This window comes from Rhipicephalus sanguineus, unplaced genomic scaffold (genome assembly GCF_013339695.2).
Source record: "Rhipicephalus sanguineus isolate Rsan-2018 unplaced genomic scaffold, BIME_Rsan_1.4 Seq7612, whole genome shotgun sequence".
Taxonomy (NCBI): Eukaryota; Metazoa; Arthropoda; class Arachnida; order Ixodida; family Ixodidae; genus Rhipicephalus; species Rhipicephalus sanguineus.
Window position 1 is genome coordinate 5,603 of NW_023615930.1, and position 26,368 is coordinate 31,970.

A 26,368-nucleotide genomic window follows, 5' to 3' on the forward strand; every position below is an offset into this window, starting at 1 on the left:
TTTTTTACTTGAGAAATATTTTTTTGAAATTTTGTATCTCCACCAGCTTTTCGCCGACGTAACTCAAGTGGCATGAAGAACTCGCAATGGCAATCTTCAGCCCATGCCCACTGACCTAGTATGCAGACGTGAAACATGGTGCTGTCTATAAAGCAATGGGAAAGGAAATGGGGTTATAATCTGTGTTTCATTGCCAACGGAGGTGCGCTACAAGGAATCAGGCCAGAGGTGTTCTTGGGTAGATATAAACTGTCAATCACCTGTGGCACATACCCGTACACTGCGGCCCGTGGTAAACGGGTATGTGCCACACGTGTCTGGAGGAAAGGGTTTGACGACGTATACGACATGATTTTCACGTTATTCATGTCATGACCAGACAGTCACATTCTTCAAATCCACTTACCCTACCATGCCAATTTTGATCTACGCCAAGTTAATCGAGGAGGCGATCACGAGAGCACCCGGACGTAGGCGGCTAGATAGATACGTAGATAGAAGTGCTCAAGGTGCCTTGGGTTTGGCAAGAAATGCTTTTCATCTAAAATCGTTTTTTGAAGAGTGGAGACATACACTTGACTATGTGTTGGATGGACGTGACTCATTCCTCCCCTACATGTGCTCATAATGATCGAAGTCGTCATAATGAAAAAACTGGGCACAATTTAGCACTCCTTCATTCATGCGCACATCATTTGTATGTGTGGATGGGCGCATGAATGATGCAGTGCTAAGCTGCGCCTAGTTCCTTCATTATGATGACCAGCCTGGTTTCAGGAAATGCCGAAGGTGTAGCTATCACCCACTGAGATGTTGTACAGTGAAATGTGATGCTACTGGAATTAGTTGAGGCAGCAGCTATTGCACAATGTGATTGCAGGGAGCTCGTGTGCCAGCAGATGCCTGTGAACTGACCCTTGTCGACCGCATCTTCACCCGGTTGGGGGCGAGTGACCGAATCACTTCTGGTGAGGGTTTCATTATTCACACGTGCATGTGAAACATACATTTGGCTAGGACATGTTCTAGAACATTTTGATAATGAGCTTTCAGGTTGTGCGAACATTTTTTATTTATCTAGAAACGCCGACATCGAGGCCTGAATTGATGTAGGCTGGAGTTTGTTATATATGCGAGTTAAGGGGGGACATGGTACCTGGGGCTATTTTGTTCATTTTCTGACCAGATTCAATTAAAAAGCAAAGATATATATGTATTTATGTGTGCTGATTTTAAAAGTGGTGTAATTTTTTCTTTGGCTCAAGTAATTATTGAGATAATGAAATGTTAATTACTATTATTTGGTGAGACAATATATACTAATAATCTGGGCAGAATGTTATGTTTAATGCATGAGTTGAAAGAATGAATAAGAATTGCACTGCTGCAAGCAGTTTTCAAATCCACTAACAATTAGGAATTTAGCAGCCCATTGGAATTTAGCATTTACAGTACAGCTGCTAACGATCAAGAATGCAGGCACGTTAAAGAATTATACAAGAAGAAAAGAAAGAATCTGCTTGTAGCACTTACACCTTTATGCATTTAGCTTCATACAGCAAAACATGTTACAGCTGTAGCTATTCTAGAGCTTGAACAGTTGTCACACCAAACAAGCAGGGTGAGTAAAAGCTTGTTTTGAGAAAATGCAAGAAAACAGATAAAGCTCATTTTGAACCACATGTAATAGAAGATATTGAAATATTTTTGTTAGATGATTAGTCTCCACTAGGGACATAACCTGCATGCCTACTGCTGCAGCACACGTCATTCAGAAGCAGCATATCGATATAAAAGCCCAATTTTTGTGCTTTTTCTCAATCAAAATATAGCTTGTTTTGGTGATAAAAATTGCTGTTGGGGCTGAAATATCAATTCAAGATGTAAGAAACTTGTTCAGCACTAGCGGCAATGCCTGTATATTATGAAAATGCTATATTCAGAAAATTTATTTTTTTTCACGATTTTTCATCTCTGACCAGTGTGCCCCCTTAAAATGGCAACTGTGAACTCAGAGGATCAGTATGTGAGGTATTTTTGCCACATGTTGTTATCAGAAATGTGGTGCACTGCGTTGGCTTTTCCCATGTCGTGGCCTGAAGGTCTTGAGGATGTATCGTTGAAGCAGCACGAATAGACGTTGGCAAAGAAGGCACGAACACACAGGATGAGCTCTTCTCTAATAGCCATAATTGTGCAGGGACGATAACATGGTGCAGTATATAGACAGGGAAAATGCCTATCTGACCTAGAGGCTTTGTTTGGAGTGCTGCAGCCTTCACCAGGACATGCATGAAAGTTTGCTGTGTTCTAAAATCCGAAATGTGGCGGCAGGTGCGTTTCCTCAAGGCCAAGCTCAGGGCGTTGTGTGAACAAGGTCGAACTGTCAGTAGTCAACAACGCCGCTTCCATGATTGGACCAAGACAGCGGAGTATACAGCTGAGTCCCTATGGGCCCGAGTGTGCCTCAAGCTACCAAGGAAGATCAAGACACAGCAGACAAGTGGCAAAGTCTTGGTTCTTGGTGAGGCGAGACTCCCGGAGGAAGTGACTCAATTGCTGAAGAAAGGACCAAAGTATGCCAGTCTTGTCGCCACCGGAGAAGATTAAACTTCCCAGAGACGTTTCAAGGCATGTCACGGACGACCTTTGTCTAGGCTGTGTGTCAGAATGTGTTGATGTGCTGGCTAGAACGGAGGCTTATGGACATAAGTCGGAAAACATTGTACGTGTCGCGAATTTCCTTGCACGCAACCTGCTGAGGGATCTGAATTCTGATAAAGGAGGGTTCTTTGTTGTGGTGCCTGAACGAACATTTTTGGAAAAAGCTAATTCTGCTGTAGAAAAGAACTTCGTAGCAAAAAAAGTGAATCCAGAAAGGTTAAAGAGCAAGCATTTCAGTTGTTGGAATGTGTGGGCCTTGAACATCTTGCAAACAGTGTGAAGCAGACACGATGTCTTCACTTTGGCCTATACTTCAGTGCTGAAACACAAACTGGATGTTCCTTTTAGATCCATAGCTTCAGAAAAAGGAACTTGGCTGTATAAGGTATCGTCTTTTCTGCAGAATGTGCTCTCGACGCTGTGTTTTAATGACCCATACCTAATGAAGAATTCTGAGGAAGTTGTCAAATTTTTATATAACAACAACCCAAGAAACTATAGAGCTATTAGTATCAATGTCGAAGATATCTTTTATTCACTCAAACAAGGTGAACTTATGTGCAGCATAAAGGAAGCTGTTGCAGAACACAATGACAAGTTCGAATTTACGCATCATCGTGGGATGGTTCTAGATTAATTTCTTGAGTTGCTGATGTTTTATCTTAACAACACCTTTGTGAAATAGAGTGATAGGTTGTTTGTGCAGAAAACGGGAATATGCATAGGCTCGCTAGTCGCTCCGGTGTTAAGTGACCTATACTTAAGCCGAGTTGACCGGAGACTTCAAGATAACCTCAGGGATTTTGCTGGTTCCGTATTTCGCTATCTTGATGACTACCTGGTGTTCTTTTCTTGTACTAACTACAGTAGAAAGGAAACCGATATCTTGAAAGTTTTCCGTGAATGCGGCTATGGACTGAAGTTTACGCTTGAGATTATCAAGGACAGCAGACTACAGTTTTTAGGTTTGTGCCTTTCATTTGAGGATAATCATGTTTGTTGGCATTATCTTCCAAGATCACAGAAACTGCTCCTTCCGTTTTCTTCTAGACACTCGCAGGTGATAAAGAATGGAATAGCTTACCCCGTCCTGAAGCCGGCTCTGATGAAGTCTTGTGAACATGGCATAGAGAATAGTTTCTTAACACAAATTCACAAGCTTCAACATGCAAGTTACCCGAACTCAGTGCTATCTAGTTGCAGCGAGAGACTATCGAGATGGGTAAAGGGTCAAGATCGCTTTAAAAAAAATATGACAATAAGCAAACATACGAAAAGGTAAATGTTACCATATGTATACAAACTGTCCCATGGCTTGAGTAATGCGGGCAATAGGCACGGAGTTACGACAGTGTTCTCTGCTCCTAATAAATTTTCTAGACTCTGCCCTTTCGTTAGAAGAAAATTAGAGCAAAATGGTGCTAAAAGTGAAAGCTGTGGAACGAACCATGTAAAGTCTACGTATGTGCCTTGTAAGTGCAGTGTTGTCTACCAGATCCTTCTTACTTGTGGGAATTTGTTAGTGGGGCAAAGCATCAGATGTTTTAATGTGCGTTTAATGTGCATTATCAGTCGCTGAGGAAATCCACTGCTTGGGATTCCTAGCGTGGTGTTACATAGAGGTTATTGGTGTATTGAGAATTAAGTAGAGATTATCACAGCTTTTCTGCACAGTCGAGCACTTAAGCGCGCGCAAACAATGACAAAGGGAGGTGACGACAACACAAGCGCTTACTTCCAACTGACATTTATTTACGAAAATGCATAACATGAACTCTTTTTTTTCATGGTCACAAAATTGTAATGCTGATATTACGTGAATGTGCTGAGAAACTGTGTTTCTTTAGACGACAAGATAATGGAAGGTGCACTTACGCATGACTGACCCGCCTTTGCAATCAAATCAGCCTCTAATTTCTCTCTCACATCTTGGCTTCTATTTCTAGCTAGCACCTTACACAAATATACAATGGTTTACAAGGCCTTTCATTCTTCAACTCACACTCATGACAATGCACCGAAAGATTGCCGTCACGATAGTTCCCCACCTTCCTCTTGTGTTCCATGAGTCTTTGGTTCAGACACCTACCAGTCTGGCCGATGTAGCTGAAGCCGCATGTTAATGGGACCTCGTATACTACTTCTGATACACACGGTACAAATGGGTCCCGATGCTTGATATTGCATGGCTTTTTCATTTTCTTAAATAGGTTTGTCATTTGGCAAAGCCGTTCTAGCTTCTCGGGAGCAGAAAGTACCACTCTGATTTTGTTCCGGTTGCCAATCTTCTTTAGGCGGTGAGATGTATTGTGCATGTGCAGAATGACAACGGTGTGAATTCTATTTCCTTTTTGAGACTGGTTTCTGTTTCTTGATTGTTCCTTCAGCTTCCCCTCAGCTACAGATACAAGAACACCGTCTGGGTATCCTGCTGACCTCAGTCATTCAACTTTGCTTTCCAAAACTGGTCGCGAGGGAATGAACAAATAATTTCTTTAAGGCATTGTTTAACACTTTCCTGTCCGTGCCTATACCCATCAATAGCCCACTATCGATGGTTTTCAACTTTAAATTTTGCCGTGCTAGTAGCGCTTCCGGACAACTAGCATCGTCCATCGTATAAAACGGGAACTATATTTCTGGTTTTGCTTTTCTGTTTATTTTTTCCGCCGCAGAGGGAGCTCTGAAGTGCCACTTAAGTCGAGAGGACGGAGCGCTCGTAGATTCAAACATAGCGTCAACATCACGCGCACCTGCCTCTCGGAAACGACAAATTTCAGCGGACTCAAATGGGTCTGAGCCAGAATTTTTTTTATGGTGGCAGCAATGCAGACTTGGACGATGATTTTGACTCATCGACCTTAATCACAGACAGTGAAAGTGCGTCAAACAGCCGCAAAACGCCAACACGTATCTGATGGTAAGTTTCATTTTTACCTCCGAACCGAGCAGTCACCTGCCGCGCTCCATTCCAAAAATATCCAACGTGTTCTAAAGGTCACAGTTCTTATCTGGAGGGTGTCAACAACGTTTGGGCAGGACCACTTGGCGGCAGCTGCTCAACGAGTAGAGTTTAGCTCGAGAAAACAACCCGGAGTGGACTTCGGCATGGTGCTTCGTAGTGCCGTGTGGTCTTTCGTCGGGACCGTCGATTTCTTCATGCTGTTCTTTACTTGAGAAGTAATCGTGGAGATGTGTAACACCACTTATGCATATTCTTGAGCGAAAAACAGAAGAGAAAATGAATGTTTTCTGCAAAACATGCTACGCAAACCTGTGCTTCACCGCATCACCTAACTGCATTGCGCGGTGGCACGTCAGCCACTAGGGCTAACGTTTTCTTTTGTATCTAAGTAACGACTGCAGATAGCATGCGTATATTTTCAGGGCTATTGGATATGACATTTTTCGTCAAAATGTGTATTTCGAATTTTTTTGTCTGCAATATATCAAATGCTCTCAACTTTTGTGATTTATACCTGAAATTTCGCTGCTGTGAAATTCTGCTATAACAAACTTTTTTGGGGCATCCCATGAATTTTACTGCATCCCCGGGTGGAAGAGTTCCTATAGTCATTGTCAAAAAGGAGGTTCTAAATAAAAGCTTCTTTGTCTGCAGGCGAGAGCACCTTCTTTGTGGAAGTGAACGAGACTTCAGCAATCTTGCAACATGCCACCCGACACTCCCTGGTGTTACTTGACGAGCTGGGTAAGTGTATGACCATGTAACTATACAGGGCGTGGAAAAATAAGCGTTGCAGTTGTGTATACTTCACACATGCCTTGGTACCATGCCTTGGCATCTCCAGGTATCCTGGCACTAACTAACTTTTGAAGCAACGGAGCTGAGCGAAAAATTCCAATGAGAAAGTTGTAGATCAGTTTGCAAGACATCTAATTAGACAGTTTCTAACTTTCTATGTATTAAATATTAGTGTTTTTCTGCTTACTACAGATGCCCGCAAAATACAAAAATACACCACGTGACATGCCTGCTTGCGTGCCTATGTGCGCCGTGATTGCAGCGCTCCCTAACGTTCGGTGTACAAATGATACGTTTCCCTCGCGACGGTTCATGACTGCGATAAGCAGATCCAGCGGTTATCCCTTGTGTTGCCACTAGCAAAACAAGCGTCATTGCACAGCCACCACCATCGTCGCTGCCCTGTCGAGGCAGCACACCCGGCCAAATACTGTGGTTGCTTTCGCGCAGAACATTGGGAGCACTGCAATATATGGTGTGCAAGCGGGCATGTCACGTGGTATTTTCTTGTATTTTGCAGGCATCTGTACTAAGCAAAAAAACTTTTATACTTAATAGATATTGGACGTTTTGCAAACTGATCTACAACTTTCTCTTTGTAATTTTAGCCCAGCTTCATTGCTTCAAAAGTTAGTTAATTAAACATGCCTAATTAGGCAATTAAGAAGAACACAAAAAATTGTGTGACGTACTGCAGGCAATAGTCAGCAACCTGCATTTGGTCGCGTCGTCATAGAGTGCGTCGGCATATTTTTAAACGCTGGCTAGAGATAGCTGGGGCACCCTGTATATGTGCAATTTCTCCAATAAAAGTTGTTGCAAGTTCAGCGCACGTCCATGTCGTTTTTGTTCCATCCGTGTGTTTCTTGCACTGCAGCTTCTCAGAAGTAGTAGCCATATCACTGTAATCACAGCTGCAACGGATATTTTGTGTGATGTGTTCAATATCAGGCCGGGGTACGTCCACGCACGATGGCATGGCCCTGGCACATGCAGTGGTCCAGGAGCTGGCATCGGCCATCCGCTGCTGCACGCTGTTCTCGACCCACTACCACCACCTGGTGCAGGGCTTCCGGCTCCACCCAGCTGTGCAGCTGGCCCACATGGTAGTATATAACTGCTTCGTACTCCATTCCATTCTCTTATGCTTCGTACTAGTTTCTTTTTTTGTGTGTGTGTGCCAGTATTTATATCTGCTGATATAAACCGGGTTCGTGACTGGACTAACACGTGGAACATGGAATTAAACACTAACAAATGCAAGCACATGCGCATTTCACGTCGCAATACAACACTGCCTTCTTATCATCTCAATAATACTAACCTGGAATCTGTGTCCTGTTACAAATATCTAGGCGTACTCATCTCTTCGGATCTTTCTTGGAAGATGCATGTAGATCATGTAACCAATAATGCTAATCGCACGCTGGGCTTTATACGCCGTAACTTCTCTCTTTCATCTAGTCCTGTCAAACTACTTCTTTATAAATCATTAGTCTGTTCCAAACTAGAATATGCTGCATCTGTGTGGGACCCCAGTCAAGAAACGCACATTTATCAGCTTGAATCCATCCAGAACCGGGCTGCTCGTTTCATTCTTTCTAACTATCATCGCACCTCCAGCGTCACTTCCATGAAAACAAGTTTATCATTACCTCTGCTTTCAGAACGTAGGAAAATATCTCGCCTCTGCCTTTTCCACAAGGTATATTACGACAACCAGATCCTCAAGAATAAATTAATAACCCCTTCTTCTTACGTATCTGCTCGCATCGACCATCATCATAAAGTTGGCATTCCGACATGCCACACCAACCATTTTTACAATTCATTCATCCCCCGTACGTCTGCAAGTTGGAATCACCTTCCCCGATCTGTCGTTGAGATTACTGATAACCCTAAGTGTCAGGCTGCTGTAACTAACCTTTTGTTGTCGTAAAGGTATTTTTGTAAGATAATAGTATTTCCATTTTTGAGTAGCCCTTTTGTTTTCCTTTTTTGTTTTCCTTTTTTTGTACATGCCTATATATTGACACATAGTGCTGCAACGATGCATTCTTTGGTTCATAGGCACGTGCTTGTGCTTGAGTGTTATTTCGTTAGCGTTGATTCCTTGTTGTATTAGACCCTGTTTTGCTTTGCATTTCTAAATCATCTGTTCTTTGTTCTTTTACTGTGCACTGTTTATTGTTGGTTTTCTTCATTGTACCTATGTAACCCCCAAGTTTTTTTTTTCTTTTTTACTATGTTGTATTAAAAATGTAACCCACTCCCCTCTGTAATGCCCTCGGGCCCTGAGGGTATTGAAATAAATAAATAAAATAAAATAAATTTGCTGTAGAGCACTGCACGGGCTTGTGCATACCCAAAAACCCGGCTCGGCCCGACCCATGGGCCGGGCCGGGTAAAATAGTTTTCATGGCGGGCTTGAGCTGGGCTTGGGTCTCAAGCTCCGGGCTTGGACTTTGCATAGTTCTTAAAAAGACAGTAAAGTGAAACAATGAATCGGTTTAGACTGATAAAGTGTACTCTGAGAACTTGAATGTCATTAATTTCACCATCATAAGTTTATTATTAGAAGAGCAAATCAACGTGAAAGTTCCATTTTTAATCCAGGAAATATATCCAGCCAAAAACAGACGAACACAGGAAGCGGGGAAGGAGACAGGAAAGCGGCTAGTCTAGCCGCTTTCCCGTCTTCTTCCCCACTTCCTGTGTTCGTCTGTTTTTGGCTGGATATATTTCCTGGATGCAGTGCACCAACTAGCCCAGCAACGAGTTATACTATTCCATTTTTAATTTTCGCACTGAAATATCCGCGCGTGACGTCACGGACTTGAAGCTGTATTTGTCGTACTTTGGGTGCATTGGCTCAACGAAATTTCCTGAAACTTGGTATGTTAAGTCTATGGCCCCCTCAGAGGTCAATGTACTTCATTTTTACTGGTTAGGAACAGTGTATGCCCCAGTAGACGCCATCAGAATCTATGACATCACGGCATTTGCTGCTAGAATTTCAAGTAGGCGTTTCCACCCGCATTTTCTCGCGTACCAAGAGTCTTGTCGTGACATGCGTGGTGATTTTGGAATTGTGAAAGAGTAATTTACTGATAATATAGGGTCATTCCACGCCATCTGTCCCATCGGGACGCTCAACAAAATTAATTTCTCTAAAAAAAATCTGAGAAAATTACACACATATAGACATTAGTAATACAGTATTTTCCCAAGATAGTTTGAGCGGCAAAAAATTTTTCGGCACGTGAGTGCCATTTGAACCTCACAAAATGTTAGAAAACCAGGTACAAAAAAAAAATCGCTATAAGTCGACCATTCGAGGCATTCTTTCAACACTTGCTTTTTTGCGTTTTTTGAGCATCATGATTTCATTATGGGGCAGTTCCTTATAAGAGCTTTATATTTTTTACTCCTTAGCGTGTAGGTAAAGTTGAGTAAATTGTGTTTTCGGGAATTTTTTTACAAAATGCGATTATCGATCAAATGCAGAAATTATTTTTATAAAACTCTCCATAAAACGTAGTATCTTCTAAAATGTTTTATTTGCCTGTGAACGGCCCATAGGCTCTAAAATTAAATCCTGAACTTGGCAAAAACACTACATTGGCCTATGTTGAGATGTCTGTAGCACCCTAAGGTGGTCCAAGAAAAAATAAGCAGAAAAGTGCATATGATTGAGAATCATGACAACTTTGTCCACAGAAAGTTTAATGGAAGTAGTTTTTGTTTTAGTTGCGAAAAAAAAATTTTGAAGTTTAGTCCCACCATTGCATTGTTTGGCTGTGGGGACAATACAAATCAACTGATTTTGCTGCATAAAATAAGAGGTATTCTTAGTACATGGTATTCAGTTTCTTTTGTTAATACGTGTGTTAATACGTGTTAGTGTTTGTATTGGAGGATAAAACTATCAGGGGCCATGTTAGTGAGGGCACCTGTGGTTGCAGAGATCAACCAGACAAGCATAGAGCAGGGCCTGTGCAATGTTCCATTCGGTGAAGGTGAGGAGAAAAAACACAGCTTGGCAAGGGGGCAGCTTTTGATTGCCCTAAGCTCCTTTGATACAGAGCATTTCACTTAAATTATGGTGCAAACGATTTACCCTACTTGTAGCCTAACCGCTTATGTATGTACTTCGAAAAAATGTAATGAATTTCAAAATGAAACTATCAATCAGTTAAACTTTGCTATATCAAAGCTTTGTTATATTCGAATTTGACTTTCTGTGGCAAGTGTATTGTCGCCGACAGACCCTTTTCTACATGGAAAGGGTTGCAAAAGTGTCCAAATAATATGGCAGTACTAAAAAAAACTATTTCAATGAAAATAGTATCAGTTTCACTGAACCTCAGATTGGGTCACTGCAACTTTATTCCTTGCCAGCAGTCTTCACAGTGGTCGCCTGTAGGTCGCCCGTAAAACTGAAACAAACACAGATTCAACACAATGTGGTAATCGGTGCTAGTGAGGCTATTGCTTCAATGGATTTGTTGAAATCATAGTGCATGATTGGGAACATTTTAGAGTGCAAGAAAGGGAGCCAGCACAAAGGAGGTTAGACACAGGATAAGCACTCGCGCTCATTCTGCCATGGTGGCTGACAACAACGCGTTATGCTCACTGCACCGGACCAGCTGCTCTCCACTAAATGCAATGGATGCAGAAGATTGAAAACCATCTTGCACCACAAAAAAAAGTGCTTCAGTCTAAAATCGTATGAAAGCAAGGAGAGAAACCGAATTGCTTCACCTTTGTTATGGTGATCACTTATTCTCGTTTGAGACACCGCATTAATATTAGTGCATCCATCCAACCAATCAAGCAAGACCCAATACAGTGTCGCAAATGTTGGTCGCCCCTGTGCTTTGGTTCAATACGTCTTGTAACTCATACTTGTCATAGAGCATTTATGGTAACAGTGCCTCTTAGTTACGATTGCTTTTTTGGGGGGAGGAATCTATTATATTGTTCAGCAAATAAAATAATTATTCTGAGCTTTACTTATTCATTCATAATCACAGTCACTTTAGCTGTTCATTGTCAGTCACTGCAATTATTGCATAGTCAGTTTAGTTATAGTTACTGTTATTATTAAATATTCTGCTACTGGTATTACTCCAGAACTCCTACTACTACTATTATCCTCTTCTATACAGCTTATACATCTGCCAGACCTCCACACTTCACACAAACTATCGTTGTTTTGCACCTTCATGCCACTCCTTATGCTTGATGCATTAAAAACAGTGATTCCACTCCTGCGCCAACTGCGCCAAAGTGCGCCAAATTGTATTTACTGCGCCATCCTGATAATATCGACGAAATTTGCGCCAAACTGCGCCAAAGTCTCGGGTTTGGGGGCGTCTATCACCGGCAATCGCACCGACGGCGCGTCAGGACATGTGCAGCTCGATCTTGGGGCTGCCAATAAAGGCGCAATCATGGACCAAGAATTATTCCGCTGAATAAATAGCGCTCGTGCGTGCGTTCCGAGTAAGCCACGATGCCAACTCGGCTTCTGTTCTGCAAGTCGGCTCGACAGCAAAACGCGCTCTCCGCAGAGGCTCGTGACGTCTAGGCCTATCGGTAGCGAGAAAGTGCGACTGCGATTCATCGGCGGACGTCGTCTGTTTCAGAAACGCTGCTGATAGCTCTTTTCAAGCATCGCACGGCACGTAAGGAAAGCAATGTTCAGTAATAACTACATGAGTGCCGCTAAAATGTCTGTCACTTCTGTTTCCGGACATCGCGGAATGAAATCTGGGATCGCTCGCAGTAGATATATGGGACAATATCGAATTTTCCTTGCTTCGCGTTTATGGAAGAGCACGCGAACGGTGGAAACGCGTTGACACTTTTCCTCAGATATACTTTATCCATGGATCTTCATCGAGAACAGCTTTTTCGTAATTCCTTAGGCCAGCACGTCCGATTTTGTAATCACTCTGCGGTAAATACCCCTAAAAGGCCCTGCCCTTTCGAGCTCACGTGCTAGGGTTCCAATTCGAATTTTTTGCTTGCTTTTTTTTGAAATGTCATCTCATTAGTAAATCATATCTCCTGGTCGGAGCAGCCGCAAATGCGCAGCTGTCAGTAGCGGGCCCGTCGCTGACGGCCCACAGTGAAGCGGCTACGCCATGTTACACGTCCGCCCCTCGCTTTCAGGGGTCAATAGCTAACGGATAAAAAAACCAAGTTTCGCTTAAGAGCCAAGCAATGAATGCGATACCAAAAAAAAATGTATTGTGAAACGAAGTAGGACTAGCAGCTAACTCTTTTGGATCCGATCTCGCGTAACTCAACAAAACGCTGGTTTAAGGGAATATGGCCCCTCCAGGAACCGAAGCGTTTTCTTTCTCTGAGTTCTCTAAACGCGAAGTAAGCGTTGAGAGCACAGCAAGTTTACGAGCCGTCTCCTGATGCCTCGAGATTGGCCTCGTGTGCGACCGATGGCGGCGCTGCGAACGGCGCCTGTATGACGTCAGAGCGGGGATTCGCGCGCTTTCGTCTGCTACGTAGGCCCAGCGCCGTGTTGAAACCACCGTTGCAGTAAATCTCAAAAAAGCAGTTTAACTGGTTATTTTGCGTATGGTGGCTACTGACGGTGTTCGAACAACCGTGGGTCTGCTTTTAACGTTCATTTAGAACTACAGCTTTTTGTTTCTTAGAACTGCGACCGCTTGTCTCCGCGGCGAGTGCTGCACGATGGTGAAGTACTGCTCTGTGCCTCAGCGTACTTCGTCCACTCGTGAAAAGCTTTCACAACTATCCTAAGGACCCGACGCTGAAGAAGTGGATAGTCAAGCTCAGAATAGGAAAGCGCCCCACGCCTTCATCGACCGTGTGCGGCAGGCACTTCGCGGACAGTGACCTCTGCTACCCACCGTATGCGCCGCTCGTAGGTAAGCTTATGACCGCGTTTAAGCGCCTCGCCAATACTTAAGCCGTTTACTGCACGCAGGCTATAAGCATAGGCGACCTTCACCAGGTGCGGTGCCGTCCCACAACCTGCCGTGAAGGCCCCTAGACAAAGAGCCGACGACGCGGCCTCCGGATCGTCTCGCAGGAAAGCGCGTCTCGTGAGCTCAGCTGAGCGGCGCAGGATATCTGAGACTACGGCTGCATTTGGATGGTGTACATACGTATTTTAGTTATGAAGGCAAGCGCGCGCCTAGCGGACTGCTTATCATAAATTCATAAGCGAAACCTGTTGCCGCTGTTTAGTGCACATTCTCTAAAAGTTTTCACCTGAGGCAGTGCAGACACTTTTTTAAAAGCGGAGCTCTTTAAGCTTTCCGTTAGGCTGCGTGTCGTGAAACTCGACCCAGCTTGTCTTTGCCGCGTTAATGTTTGTGGCCCTGTGTGTGGTATAATCAGCGATTAACTATTTATTATATTCTAATACCCATGCGACGGCCCTGCGCGATGTTAATATGAACTACGACGTAATATCCTTGTCACTGAACCAATATTACGAAACAAACTGCGATCATGGGCATCGTCAGGGGGGCATACAACAAGGCGGCACTTGCGCACTTGTTTGCAGGACGAGAGCTGCGACGGTGATGCGATCTCGGTTGACGGCCTCGACCGCGCATTCAACAACGTGGCCCGCGTCGTACACCGCCTCGCCCTCGATGAGGCACCGCGACCTTTCACAAGCTTTATCTACATACTTGTAGATGCTGGAGAAAGGCACGCTTACTGAAATATCGAAAGAAACACCCAAACTAATTAATATCGTACGGCGGAAACAAGATCGCGAGCGAGAACACTCACACATAGTTTCACTTTCTTACCAGCAATGCGGTCGGTGGCATCGGCGCACTCGTCGGCCATCCGGGGGATTTCTTGGCCCTGTCGATTGGGCCGCAACTAAAACAAGTTCAAGATTACACTCTAAAACATTCGTTGCTGGCGTTAGTTGACCGTCGCGAGGCTGTTCGTTCGACAAAGTTCCCGCCTGAAGCAGATGATCCGCATACAGGAGCACCGGCTGCTGCAGCGTGGTTGAGAGCGGAGTCCCCGCTCTGACGTCACACGCGAGAGGGCGCCACTCCAAGATCTCGAGGCCAATAGCGCGCGCGCAAGCGACTGCGCCCTTCAAACGATGCGCCCCCCCCCCTTCCGCTCCCCTGGCGTCCCTTCATGCTCCTTACGAAAGACGGGCGGGGCGTTTCTTCTCTGTTTGATGAGCAATCAACGGCAGGCCCGCACGCGGGAAGGTGTTATCTCATGCGCTGTCCGTGCGGCGGAGACAGACGCCCGGCTAGTTTAATCTCCGCTTCAGCCGCGTTCGTCGCCAGCGCTCGCGAGCTTTTACCCGCGGCTAGAATGCGCGTGGTGATGTCGTTAATTTGGACTTTATACGGGAAATTACGGCAACGGCGACGGCAAAAATCCGCCGAGAGTGTCCATATAATTGCTACCGCAAGGGTCAATGTACGGGGCAGGTTTTGCGCCCCCCCCCCTCTTAGGTGATTAGCCTCCCTGTGCGCACGCCTATGCTTCTGAATGATTTTTTCCATGAGATTTGCAATGAATCGAAATATTTCTAGCCTTCATAAGAGCCCCATAATAATACTCAGGTGCTTGAATGTTAATGCAATATGCTTGTGTATTGCACTGCAGGATATAAAATTCGCTGCTCCAAAGTGCCCCCAGATGCAAAATTATCTGCTCCAAAGTGCTCCAAGATGAAAATTTTGCTGCTCCAAAGTGCTCCAAAACGGAAATTTTGCTGCTCCAAAAATTGCTCCAAATCAGAAGTTCTCGGTAGCATCACTGATTAAAAATCATGTTTGCTTTCCTGCACCAAGCCAGAAGCCCTCCTGTTAGCCAACAACAAAACAAAACGTCAGAGTTGCAAGCGTTTTCGCAAGAAATCCACATGGAGATTACGAAGCTGAAGAGTCTATTGCATGCGAATTCCGCATAACAGCAATCTTTACTACAACGCACGGTGAAACGCCATCGAATGAAAATAGTGACGTACAAGACGACGCAAAATGATATGTGAAATAAGCAGGGTTGTTTGCGTTCTCATGAACTTGCAACAAGCTTGAAGTATACATAGTCACTGAAGTACAAATAAATACACAGTACCTCGCAGAGCACAGTATGCTCGGCTGGAACGAAGTCCTTACGGTCGATGTTGTGAATACACTTCTTTCTACGCACGACGTCATTTTTTCTTCACGGGATGGTGAACAGCATGAAGCCATTTTCACTTCGACTGGTGCACTGATACGTGTAGCACCCTGGCATGACAAATGCTCATATTGAAACAGCGCAAAAGACATAGGACACAGAAAGTTGAGATCTGGGCCAGTTGGTTCATGATACAGTAGAACCTCGTTGATACGTTCCCGCTTAGTACGATTTCCTGGCTCCTACGCTCGAAATCGCGAAAATTAAAAATAACCCAATACAACTGTGTGTAATACGTTCCGGTTAATACATTCCCGGAAAATACGATTATTCGGCAGCAACGTTCAGCCCCACTGAAAACTGTGGTCGTATAATACGTTTTGTACTCAGAAACTCTCATTCAGGTGTGCAAAAAAAGGGCCCTCTCATGTACTTGTGAAGCGCGAAGTGGCAGACAGCCGCCGCGCGGCGACGGCAGCTTCTCTGCAGTGCCTTTCTCCCCCTCCGCGCTTTCTCCGCTTTGCACAATTGTCCCCTCCGCGTCTCTTCCGAATTGCTCGATCGCCGCGCTCTGTCAACCACACACCGACCCGAAGGCAGGCGGCAACACTGGCCGTCAAAATCTTCAAACGGCTTGCCACGGAAACGCACATGCCGCCGCCGCATCGCCACCACTGCAGAACACGCCGCGACCCGTAACCATAGCAACGCCGCCATTGTGCCCAGTGAATATGGCCGATAATTTCCCCCACACTTTTCTCCCGGAGCGCATTCGTTTTGGGGTGGCTCCGCCCGGCGCAATTCCAGTCGGCGTATTTCTCTGGCTGGGCAATTCTGCCTACCAGCGGGTCGTCAGAAGCTGCCAGAAAAGATTTGTTCTGGAAGATATCTGGTTATCAGACGCCAAAACGAGACAATGCGTGCTCGCCGCCATCTTTGTGAGGACTCGACAGATCAAAGGGCGGGCGCTTGGGGACTTCACCTTCGGTTGCCATTACGCTGGGCGTCATCTTTTAAAGCCCGTTTCGCCGTGCGAGATGGTGCGATTACGAGTGGCGGCGAACATAGCGCATGTCTCAAGTTAAGACAGAACGCAAACTGATCAGCGCGAATGTGCGATGTAGTATGCGATAGCCGCGAACAGCTGTCGCTTTCGGGGACGCTTATCACTTTCGCGAGATTTCGCATATCATGTTGTACCGCGATTGTTACGTGCACTGCGAAGAGTTGAGCTTGTTAAGCCTTTAGCGGGGCGGACTTTTCTTCATGGACGAGGCAAGTCACGCGCGATGTTGCGAACGTACGTTATCGTATCCCATATTTCCAAGCGGCAATGCAGAAAGAACCGACGCTCATGCGGCGCAAAGTTTCGTCTGCTGACACGTACGGCGGTAGCGTTTCTTTACGTTTACGCTGGTTGTCACAGAGTTCGATTTTGCAATATTCGAGTTGTCTCGGGATTTCAATACACGTGACCACGACGTTATTTTCGGTCAGGACCGGAACTAGCTGGCTGACCTCTGGCTGCCAGTGAGATGCCAGGAGTTCAAAACTCGAAGAGTCCCTCCATGTTTTTTGAGAAATAAATGTTTTTTGCCCTTGCACCTCAATATGGCTTTGTCAGCCTCAATTTTTACTGGATTCGGATCGTACGTTTTCCAGGATCGTACGTTTATTTTCCGCGTTTTTTTCGGAAACATATCAACGAGGTTCTACTGTACTTGACGAAAGCCAGCAAAAGGACGGGACACGAGAAAGAGGCAGACAAAACACCGTTCTTTTGCTGGCTTTCATTAAGTAACACAAAAAGACTTGACAACACGAGCGCTGACTGACAAGTGATTGCATTATTCAAGCAAAACAGGAAAAGAGAGGGAAGAAGAAAGAACAAAACATGCACACGCAACCTATGCACACGACAAAAGACTACACTTGTAACGCAATCGACGGTGCGCTGACACACGTGTAACTGTTTTTGCAGATAGCCAAGGCTTCAGCTGTCTTTTTTATGTGAGAATCCGTGTGTCAATAAACGGTGGTCGTGCGGCAGAATTCTGGGGTGCAACCACAGGCGGCACAGTGGGCAGACAAATGGGAGAACGGCGCATCCTTTAAAGAGCTATGGTTCTCACGCAGGCGAATGTTGAGGCAGTGCCCCATTTGCCCCACATAAACCTTACCGCATGAAAATGGAATGGAATAAACGACATTGTTTTTGCAAAAGACAAACGGCATGCGGAGCTTGACTGTGCAAGTCCTGCTAGACGATATATTCACACTCATGAACAACTTATCAATTCTGGCACACAAGCTGTTGAGCTTATTTTTGGAGGAAAAGTGAAAATCAACGTTGAACTTGTTGGCAATCTTTTTTATACGGTGAGAAATACCATGAATGTACGGAAACACCGCTAGCCTCTTACCTTTTCCCAATTTTGCATTATGTGCTTCTGCTTGAACATTTTTAACCCTTTTCACGACTGTTAATGATGCATAAACAATGGCATCACAGGGGAAGGCTGCATGTTCCAGACGTTGAACTTGAGATAAATGGCTGGAAAACATTTTGTGAACACAAGACTTTGTTAAGGCAGAAAAAATGGTGTTAACAGTGATTCCATATTTTACAATTTTGGAATGACTGGAGGAATAGCAGAGCAGGGGCTTTCTGGACCTTGGGGAAAACTCCCAGCAAACGTGGTCCTCATTAAACGTCAGAGACAAATCCAGAAACCGAATAGCCCCTTCCACAGAACCTTCACACGTAAAAGTCAGGCCTTGTCCTCTTTCTTTGAAGTATTTCACAATATTAATCATGTGGTGTGTGAAATTGTCCCTTTTTAACACAATCAAAAAATCATCTACAGAGCGAAAAATCTTCATCACCATACCTTCCAGATCATTAGTCAAAACATTGTCAATACTGCTAAGAAAAATATCACATAGTACCGGGGCTACCTGGGACCCTATGCAGATAGCCGATCGCTGTACATACACTTTATCGTTGCATCCAACCAAAGTTGAGGACAAATAAAACCTCAGTGCTAATACCTACGTCTTTTGCGCTGTTTCGATATGAACGCAAGCCAACTAGCCCAACTCTCCCTTTTGATAAGAAACACCGCATAAAAAACAGACCTTAGAGAGCCAGAGCGCACACGCGCACTGAAAGTCCATTGATACGCGACACGCCGCAAAGGCTGGATGATGGTGCCGGCGAATAAGGAAAACACAAGAAAAAAAAACTGCGATGGGCGAAGCATGTAGGGAAGGGTGTTTCAGCTCCACTAACATGAAACCTGTGGAGGGCCGAAGCATGCAGTGTGTGTCAGTGTTTCCCACAGCAAAATCACTTCTAATAGCCATTGAGAGACAGAAGAAAGATTAGACATAGAGCCCCGCAGTCCGCTTTTAGTTAAAGTGCACGCTGCGAATCTTGCAGCGTGCACGTATATATAGTGCCTATATATACGTGGTGGCCAGTGAACGGTTGTGCAGTGCGAGCAGTTAGTTTTCAATCAAGAAACTCGCTAGCAGACGCTGCCTGCATCGGCGTTGTCTCTCGCGGGCGAGGGCGCGTTCTCGTTCCTTGCGATTTGGTAGTTCAGCATTCATTGCAGAAAGAGCGTTTCCATAGTCAACGCATGCCGTTCGCTCTCTCTCGCCACACGGCGAGCGCTAAGGCGGTGGTGCGCTCTCTTGCGCTCAAGCAAAGGGACAGGACACGACGATGCCCGCCGACAAGCCGAGACCCTAAGGTGCTTTGCCCCTAAAATATGTTCTTTCAACTTTGGTATTAGGCAAAGCAAGCTTTGTAATATTCTGAAAGCTGCAGCAATATCCTTTTTCTTGCCGATCAAGATTGCTTAAAAGGTGCTTAACGGATACTGCCTTGTGAGCAACATCTGTTTCATTAACAAACGAGATCACTTTCAAGGTAAGTGATTGACTGTCTCTTTCCTCTCTTATTTTATTATTATTATTTTTTTAACCACGATGGTCTAGTGGTTATGGCGCTTGGCTGCTGACCTGAAGGTTGCGGGATCGAATCCCGGCCGCGGTGGCTGCATTTTCGATGGAGGCGAAAATGTTTGAGGCCGGTGTACTTAGATTTAAGTGCACGTTGAAGAACCCATGTTGTCGAAATTTCCGGAGCCCTCTACTACGGCGTCTCTCATAATGATGTCATGGTTTTGAGACATTAAACCCCAGATATTATTATTATCAGGTTTGAAATTTCACGCCAAGAACATGTGAATCAAGCTGAGCTGCCAACTAGCCTGAGAACAAGCTATTTTTTCCTTATATATCTCTCGAAGTTGTTTCATGCATGTTTAACAGGAATTTGTGTGACTGCTCGCTATTTATGCACTTCAAGCAGATGAGCACAGGGGCTTTCTTTTGTTTTTAAGCTTTTCTTTGCCCTAGGTCCCTTACATAATTTCGAATTATCCCTGGCTCTTTAAAGGTGCAGCTGTCTCTTGAAACATGAAATTGTAAGTGAATGACACTTGAGCAAACTGTAAATTAAGAATTCTCACTGGACTCAATACTCTTTGTGCAGGCATGCATGGTGGAAGATGAAAATGCAGAAGACCCGACACAGGAGACCATTGTGTTCCTCTACAAGTGTGTGCCAGGCCCTTGCCCCAAGAGCTATGGCTTCAATGCTGCCAAGTTGGCAGGTGTCCCACAGCAGGCAAGAATTTTGGTTCTCTTTGAATCCATGCATTGCATTTACTCGTGTGTGGTCAGCCCTCGTCTGGCATTTTAGAGTAGAAAAGTGTCACTCACGTGCCAGTGTTGACGGCCTCCAATTTTGTATCTTTGTGCTGTTGCAATCTCAGATGCTGTGTCCTCGTGGTTAAGTTTTGCAAGTTGCTGCTATATTTCACTACTTATTCTCCTGCTAATGTCTAGGCTGCTATAGATGTAAAACATTTGATTAGATCAAGCAGGCTAGGGGACTACAGTAAACACTTGTTTACACAAACTCTTATATTGTCACGTGGTTGCGACAGTAAAGGCAATCAAACCTGTAAGACTGAACCCTTTAGTTTGCGAACTTGTGCCTACCAAGGCTATTAAGTCTCAGGAAGCTTGTCCAAGACATCATGGAGATCAGCTGTCAAATAGATCACACTCAAGCATTGAAGTGCGCGTGAAATGAAGTTAGGGATTGTGGCCAGATCAACCACGGCAAAAGCCTGCTAATTAAACTTCTAAGTTCATGTATTGACAGCAAAGTTGATAGCTCGGGTTGTAAAGCCATGAAGACAGCTGCGGATATTGCACATTTTTAATACGATTCCGTTTTTTCTGCGCCAAGCTGCTCCATTCCATGCTGAATATATTTTCTTTCTTTTCTTTTTTTTTCATTTCTCGCGATAGCGGTTACGGACGCTGGCAGCGGCGGACAACTGCAGCAGAAACGGCCGTTGTTCGGATCTCATAACAGCTCTCGCTGTAAAATGTCTTCCATTTCTCCCATTTTCTTCTAGGGAAGTCAAAATGAATTGTAGTAGCGCAGCTAAGTGGCCTAGTTGGAAACGGTTCATCCTTGAGAAGCGTGAAAGAAACACAGGGACTAAGAAGAGATACACACCGGACAAGCGCTTTCTAACAACTAGTTTTATTGATGAAAAACTCAGACTTCTTATCCTAACAGAACTGCGCAAGGTACATGAACATACAGTAGACTCTCAGTAAACGGAAATCTCTTAAACGGAACTGCTGCTTAAACGGAACAACTGCTCCTAATATGATTGGTTTCGTTCTTGGATTCTGCACCCCTGCTCCTCTCTCAGTAAACGGAACTCCTCTTAAACGGAACACATTTCCTGGTCCCTTCAGGTTCCGTCTAACGAGAGTCTACTGTATTCAGCGCACATAGTGACACTCGTTAAAATGGCTAAACAGTCACAAAAAGGCAGATAATAGTGATGTCTCTTTGTCAGATATGGAAACGGAAGGATGACTTACACAGTCGTCGTTGTGCTGTGAAATCAAAAATGCTTCTACGATTTCCCTCGATGTTTGGTTATAATGTTGAAAAAGAGTGCCAGTGTTTTCAACGAGGGGGGTGCACTCGCATTCGTTGCAGTGAAGGGCGAGGTGTTGTCAGGACGTCCTTTCAAACTTGTCATGTGCTCCCTCAATCTGGTGTTCACACACCTTGCCTGTTTAACCTTCATACACGTGCCCACACGTCATGAGCAGAGCCGTATATTCCCTTTGGGAGAGTTCAGCGCTCTTTTGATCTCGCCGCCAGTCTGGCAACAGCGCGCTTCCACGCCGCCGACGCCATTTCGTGCCGAGGTTTCTCGTGATGCTGTACCCGTGACGTCGCTGTCTGCATTTATGCTTCCTCTGTGACCGACCTGGTGTGTCTTTGCTGCTGTTCGTGCACGTGTCGGCTGCGTGGAACGTCGTGGAACGTCGTGGACCTGCACGGACGTCGCAATGGGGGTTTGCAGCGCAGTAGGCTGCTCTAAAGGCTCTGTTATACTCCGACGTGCGTTCGCGTCAGCCCGCGGCGGCGGGAGTTGGCGACGCTAGGTTCGTCACGTTACGTTGACGCGAAAACAGAGCACTCTGTACTCCCACTTGTGCGACGCACTACGTCGCCTTGACGCATGCGCAATTATGCGCACTTGGCGTCCCTTCTTCACGTAGAGACACAGACGCAGTTCAGTCTGGATAACGTCGCCGGCGTGGAATGCAGCATGTCGCATCTCGCGCCGGCTGCAGCCGGGGCGCGTTGACGGACGCTGGGCGCGTCAGTCGCATCGCGCGTTGGCCTATAGAGTGCTGCACGTTTGTTAGCGTAGCGTCACTGTGCCGAGCGTGCGCGCACGTCGACGTTACGCTGGAGTATATCAGCCCCTTAACTCGCTGAAGAAAGGGTTCGCCAGAGACGGAGCGTTGCGGGCGCACGCCAACGCGAGCTTACAGTGCCGCGGCACAAAATGGCGGACAGCGCCGCCGCTAAATTTGGATGGTTGTTGGCTCCGCCCCTCCGCCGAACTCTCCGAAGGAATATACGGCTCTGGTCATGGGAATCCTATATACTATCTTATTGTTGCATTCCACATACTTGCTTTTGTGTGTTATGGTGCAGCCTTTACCACTTTGCTCGCTTTCATATTTTCACTTTACTCTGGAGCACACTGCTGATATTGTTTTTTGCCGAAAATACTACTTTTACGTCATATTTGCTTGCAACTTTTTTTAATTGATGGGAAAGGCCATGTACGTACGGAATTACAGACACTTTTGAAAAGAAACCAGTCTGCCTGTCCATTTCTCTTGCTGGTTGCTTGTCAAATTTAAAATTCTTCAGAAGTCACCCGCACGATGCTTGCAAAATGGAGTGAGGGTACCCAGCATCCTTGATCCGGCCAATTTGGGATGCAAAAGCATTGTTCACAGAATGGAAACAAGTAGGGGTGTGCGAATATTCGCAATTTTGAATATTTTTCGAATAGTGTTTGCTATTCGATTCGATTCGCACTGTAATTTTACTATTCGAACTATTCGGACTTCCCAAAAAAACAAATACAGTCAACGTCCGATTAAAAGTGACCCCTTCAAATTTTCAATATGCTTGACCTCATTACACCCTCGTATTGCGGCAAAGCTGCCTTTCAAGCTCCGTTATGGTCGAACTTAGCCAAGACTAGAGACCGGAAGTTCAGGCACGAAAAAACAAGGTTTAGGCGCCTATAATAGGCCCTAAATACTGTCATTTAGGCATATTGAAAGGGTTTGCAGCGCAAGCACGGTAGTGCTGGTTAATATGCATATTAACCAACTAGCCCAAATAGCCGTTCTTCTTCAATGTCATTTAGGCATATTTAGGCGTTAAAAACTATCGTTTAGGCATATATAGGCAGAATTCATAATTACTTCAGCAGCGTGTTTCAGGACAAATCTTCCTTCTAACAAACAGAGCAGGCAAATCCTGTGCTTTGGGAAAGTTAATTTTATTTTTTTCATGAAAAGAATTAGGAGAAGAATAACCATTTGAACAGATTTAGGTAAAAGCTACGGTGACTGGACACTGTGAGAAAGGCTATGAAAGCAGTGGCAAACCAGCACCATCACAAGGTTTTCGGGCTTGAAGTTGTGCCTTCTTTCAGTCAGTATTTGCTTGTATGCGGAGAAAGAACGCTCGACGTCCACTGAAGTTAGTGGAGCGTACTTGTAGTCCGGCACTTTCGATGCTCTAATTGCATCTGGAATCTTCGAATCGGCACCGCTCAGAACATTAGACACTTGTTTTAGCACATAAAATCCGGGATTCTTGTCCAAGGCAGATTTAAGCTTCGAGGTGACCCTGTCAGCGACAGGTCCATTGGGGACGGTGGCGAACCTTTCCTGCATGTCCAAAATTAGCTCAACACTCTGTGTCAGAGCAGCGCCCGAACTTTCAAGTTTCTGTATGCTTTCTGCAAGGAAAGCAAAATGAGCACACAAATAGGCCAAGTCAGATTCAAGTGTATCGTGGTGTAGAACAGTCTGGGCTCTTCTCAGGGCGATGCTCTCGTCCGCTGCAAAGCTGTTAATAACAGCCTTAACACCGGCGAAGTGTTTGTTGTAGTAGTCCACTGCCTTCAGCCAAGTTCCCCAGCGGGTAACAACGGGCTCCGGTGGAAGAGGCACATCCGGCAACTGCTCTTTAAAGGCACGAACGCGCAAAGGCGCCTTAAGGAACACTGCCTTGCCTGCGGCTATTAGTTCGTTAACAGAACTGAACGACTTTCTCAGCTCTTCACAGACCCGATGAAGCCCATGGCAAGAGAAGTGACATGCAATAATTCTGGATAAAAGACCTTGAGAAGTGCAGCAGCAGTACTCTGTCGTCGTGGGATCCGGAGGGGTACAGTACCCTCAAGAACGAGTTCACAAAGTAGGCGATGCTATCGCCGCTCGTTTTTTCCAGTTGTTTCGAGCATACCAAGAAAGGTGTTGTTTTCTCTTTTGCATCCAGCTTTCCAACTAGAAAATGTCCAAGTAATCGTCCGGTCGCATCTCTTGTCTCGTCCACTGAAATCCATATGTATGATTCACGAAGTTCTCGTCTGATTTTTGCTAACGTGTCCTCGTACATTGGCCTCAGGTACTGCTTGCGAAGAGTGGACACTGATGGTATATTCTGGTTGCAGTACTTTTGCAAAAAATTCTTGAATGTCTTGTTTTCGATCTTCGCCCAAGGGATGTTAGCAGCGACCAATGCTTCGCATAAGTCTGCGCTGAATTTACTTATCTTTCCTTCAGCAAAAGCTTCAGACAAGAACGACTGCCTCGACGTTGATGGTTGGTTGCGCAGAGCGTTGTCATGATGCAACGTTGTTTTCTCGTGCTGCTCCAGATGACACTTTTTTTCACATGGTACCTGCGAGAATAAAAGAGCGAATTGCACTAGGAAGGTGCGTTGGATACGTGGAACTTCTTTAGTGCACTTGCGCTTGTACTTTTCCTTGCGGCTGTCAAAACTCTGTGGAAATGGCGAAGTTAGATAACACGAGCCCGAGCGTGCATTTTAAAATCGAAATGCTTATACCTGTATCCGACCGAGAATGCTCCGCACATTTCCTGTTGCATGCGAGTTGACAGATGCGGATATAAAAATAACAAAACAATGAATCTGAGTGCCCGTGAAGTCACCAAAAATGCATCTTATTGCGCAGGCTCAGGGGTTATTCGAATTGGCAGTTGCGTAAGCAATGTTGGGAGATTTATGCCAATGCGTGTTTCAGAGTGGACATCAAACGCAACATATTGATCTTTGCAATGTCTTCTCACCTGCTTTTCACGTGGATGGCAAAATACCGTTTCTCCATCGACGGAGTAGCACTGCGATCCACTGGTCCATTGCCTGACAAGGACACTTTTCGGCGTGTTTTTCTTCGGCATTGCTCGGCAGACTACCGACAGCTGCAGTTATGAACACAAATGCCAACGAAACTGACGCGTAGGCTGTAGGCTGCAGCGCAAGCGTAGCTTAGCTTTGGCTTGCTAGAGTAGACTCTAGCCTCCCTCACGCAACCGCCGAGGTGCACTACTCTCGAACCAAGCGACGGAGATCTTCAAGGGGGAGAGGGAGGGAACACTAGCGCTAGCCTTGCCTCGCTTCCCCTCGCTAGAGTACACTCTAGCCTCGCTCACGCAACCGCCGTGCTTCTCGAACCAAGTGACGGAGATCTTTTAAGGGGGCCCACTAGCGCTAGGCTAGCCTCACTTTACCTCGCTGGGATACACTCTAGCCCCGCTCACGTAAAGGCGCGTTGATAGACCGACGTTATCGGCGCGTTGGCGAGCGTCACATGCGTCGGAACACATCGGCCGAGTCCAGTTATACGTTGGCTGTGGCAGTGCGTCGAACTAGATCTGTTTTCGCCGACGTGACGAAGCGCATGCACGCGTCTACCCTAAGCCGCACTGTAATCGCGCCTTAAAGGACCCCTAACAGCAAAATTTTTGTTGATGACTTTTTTACTGTCATTTGTAGCTTTTTGTCTGGCAATCCCTAAGTTAAATCGTAAATGCTCTAGCATATCGCATAACTCATTCTAGCGTAGTTAATTGCGACCATTTTAGCGTCCCTTCAAAACGCCCGCCTAAAAACCACAAGAAACTGGCGCCCCATGCGGGGGAGTGTCAAAGACCACGTGCACACAAGCTGTGGTGACGTTGAAAGCGCGGTTTTCAAATCGGGGCCCCACGCGCGGTAGAGATTGAAAGTATGTGGGTGCCTCGGTATGGGTTAAG

At 45.4% G+C, this 26,368-nt stretch overlaps 1 protein-coding gene across 1 annotated transcript; it reads left to right on the forward strand.

The window, feature by feature from the left end:
• Window positions 1-880: 880 nt before the first annotated feature.
• LOC119378282 (DNA mismatch repair protein Msh6) lies at window positions 881-20,294 on the forward strand (the record flags this gene model as incomplete). Its single annotated transcript, XM_037647469.2, has 4 exons — window positions 881-968; window positions 6,284-6,373; window positions 7,379-7,533; window positions 20,160-20,294. Coding segments are annotated over 4 exons (468 nt in total), but the record flags the coding sequence as incomplete, so codon positions are not given.
• Window positions 20,295-26,368: the final 6,074 nt, after the last annotated feature.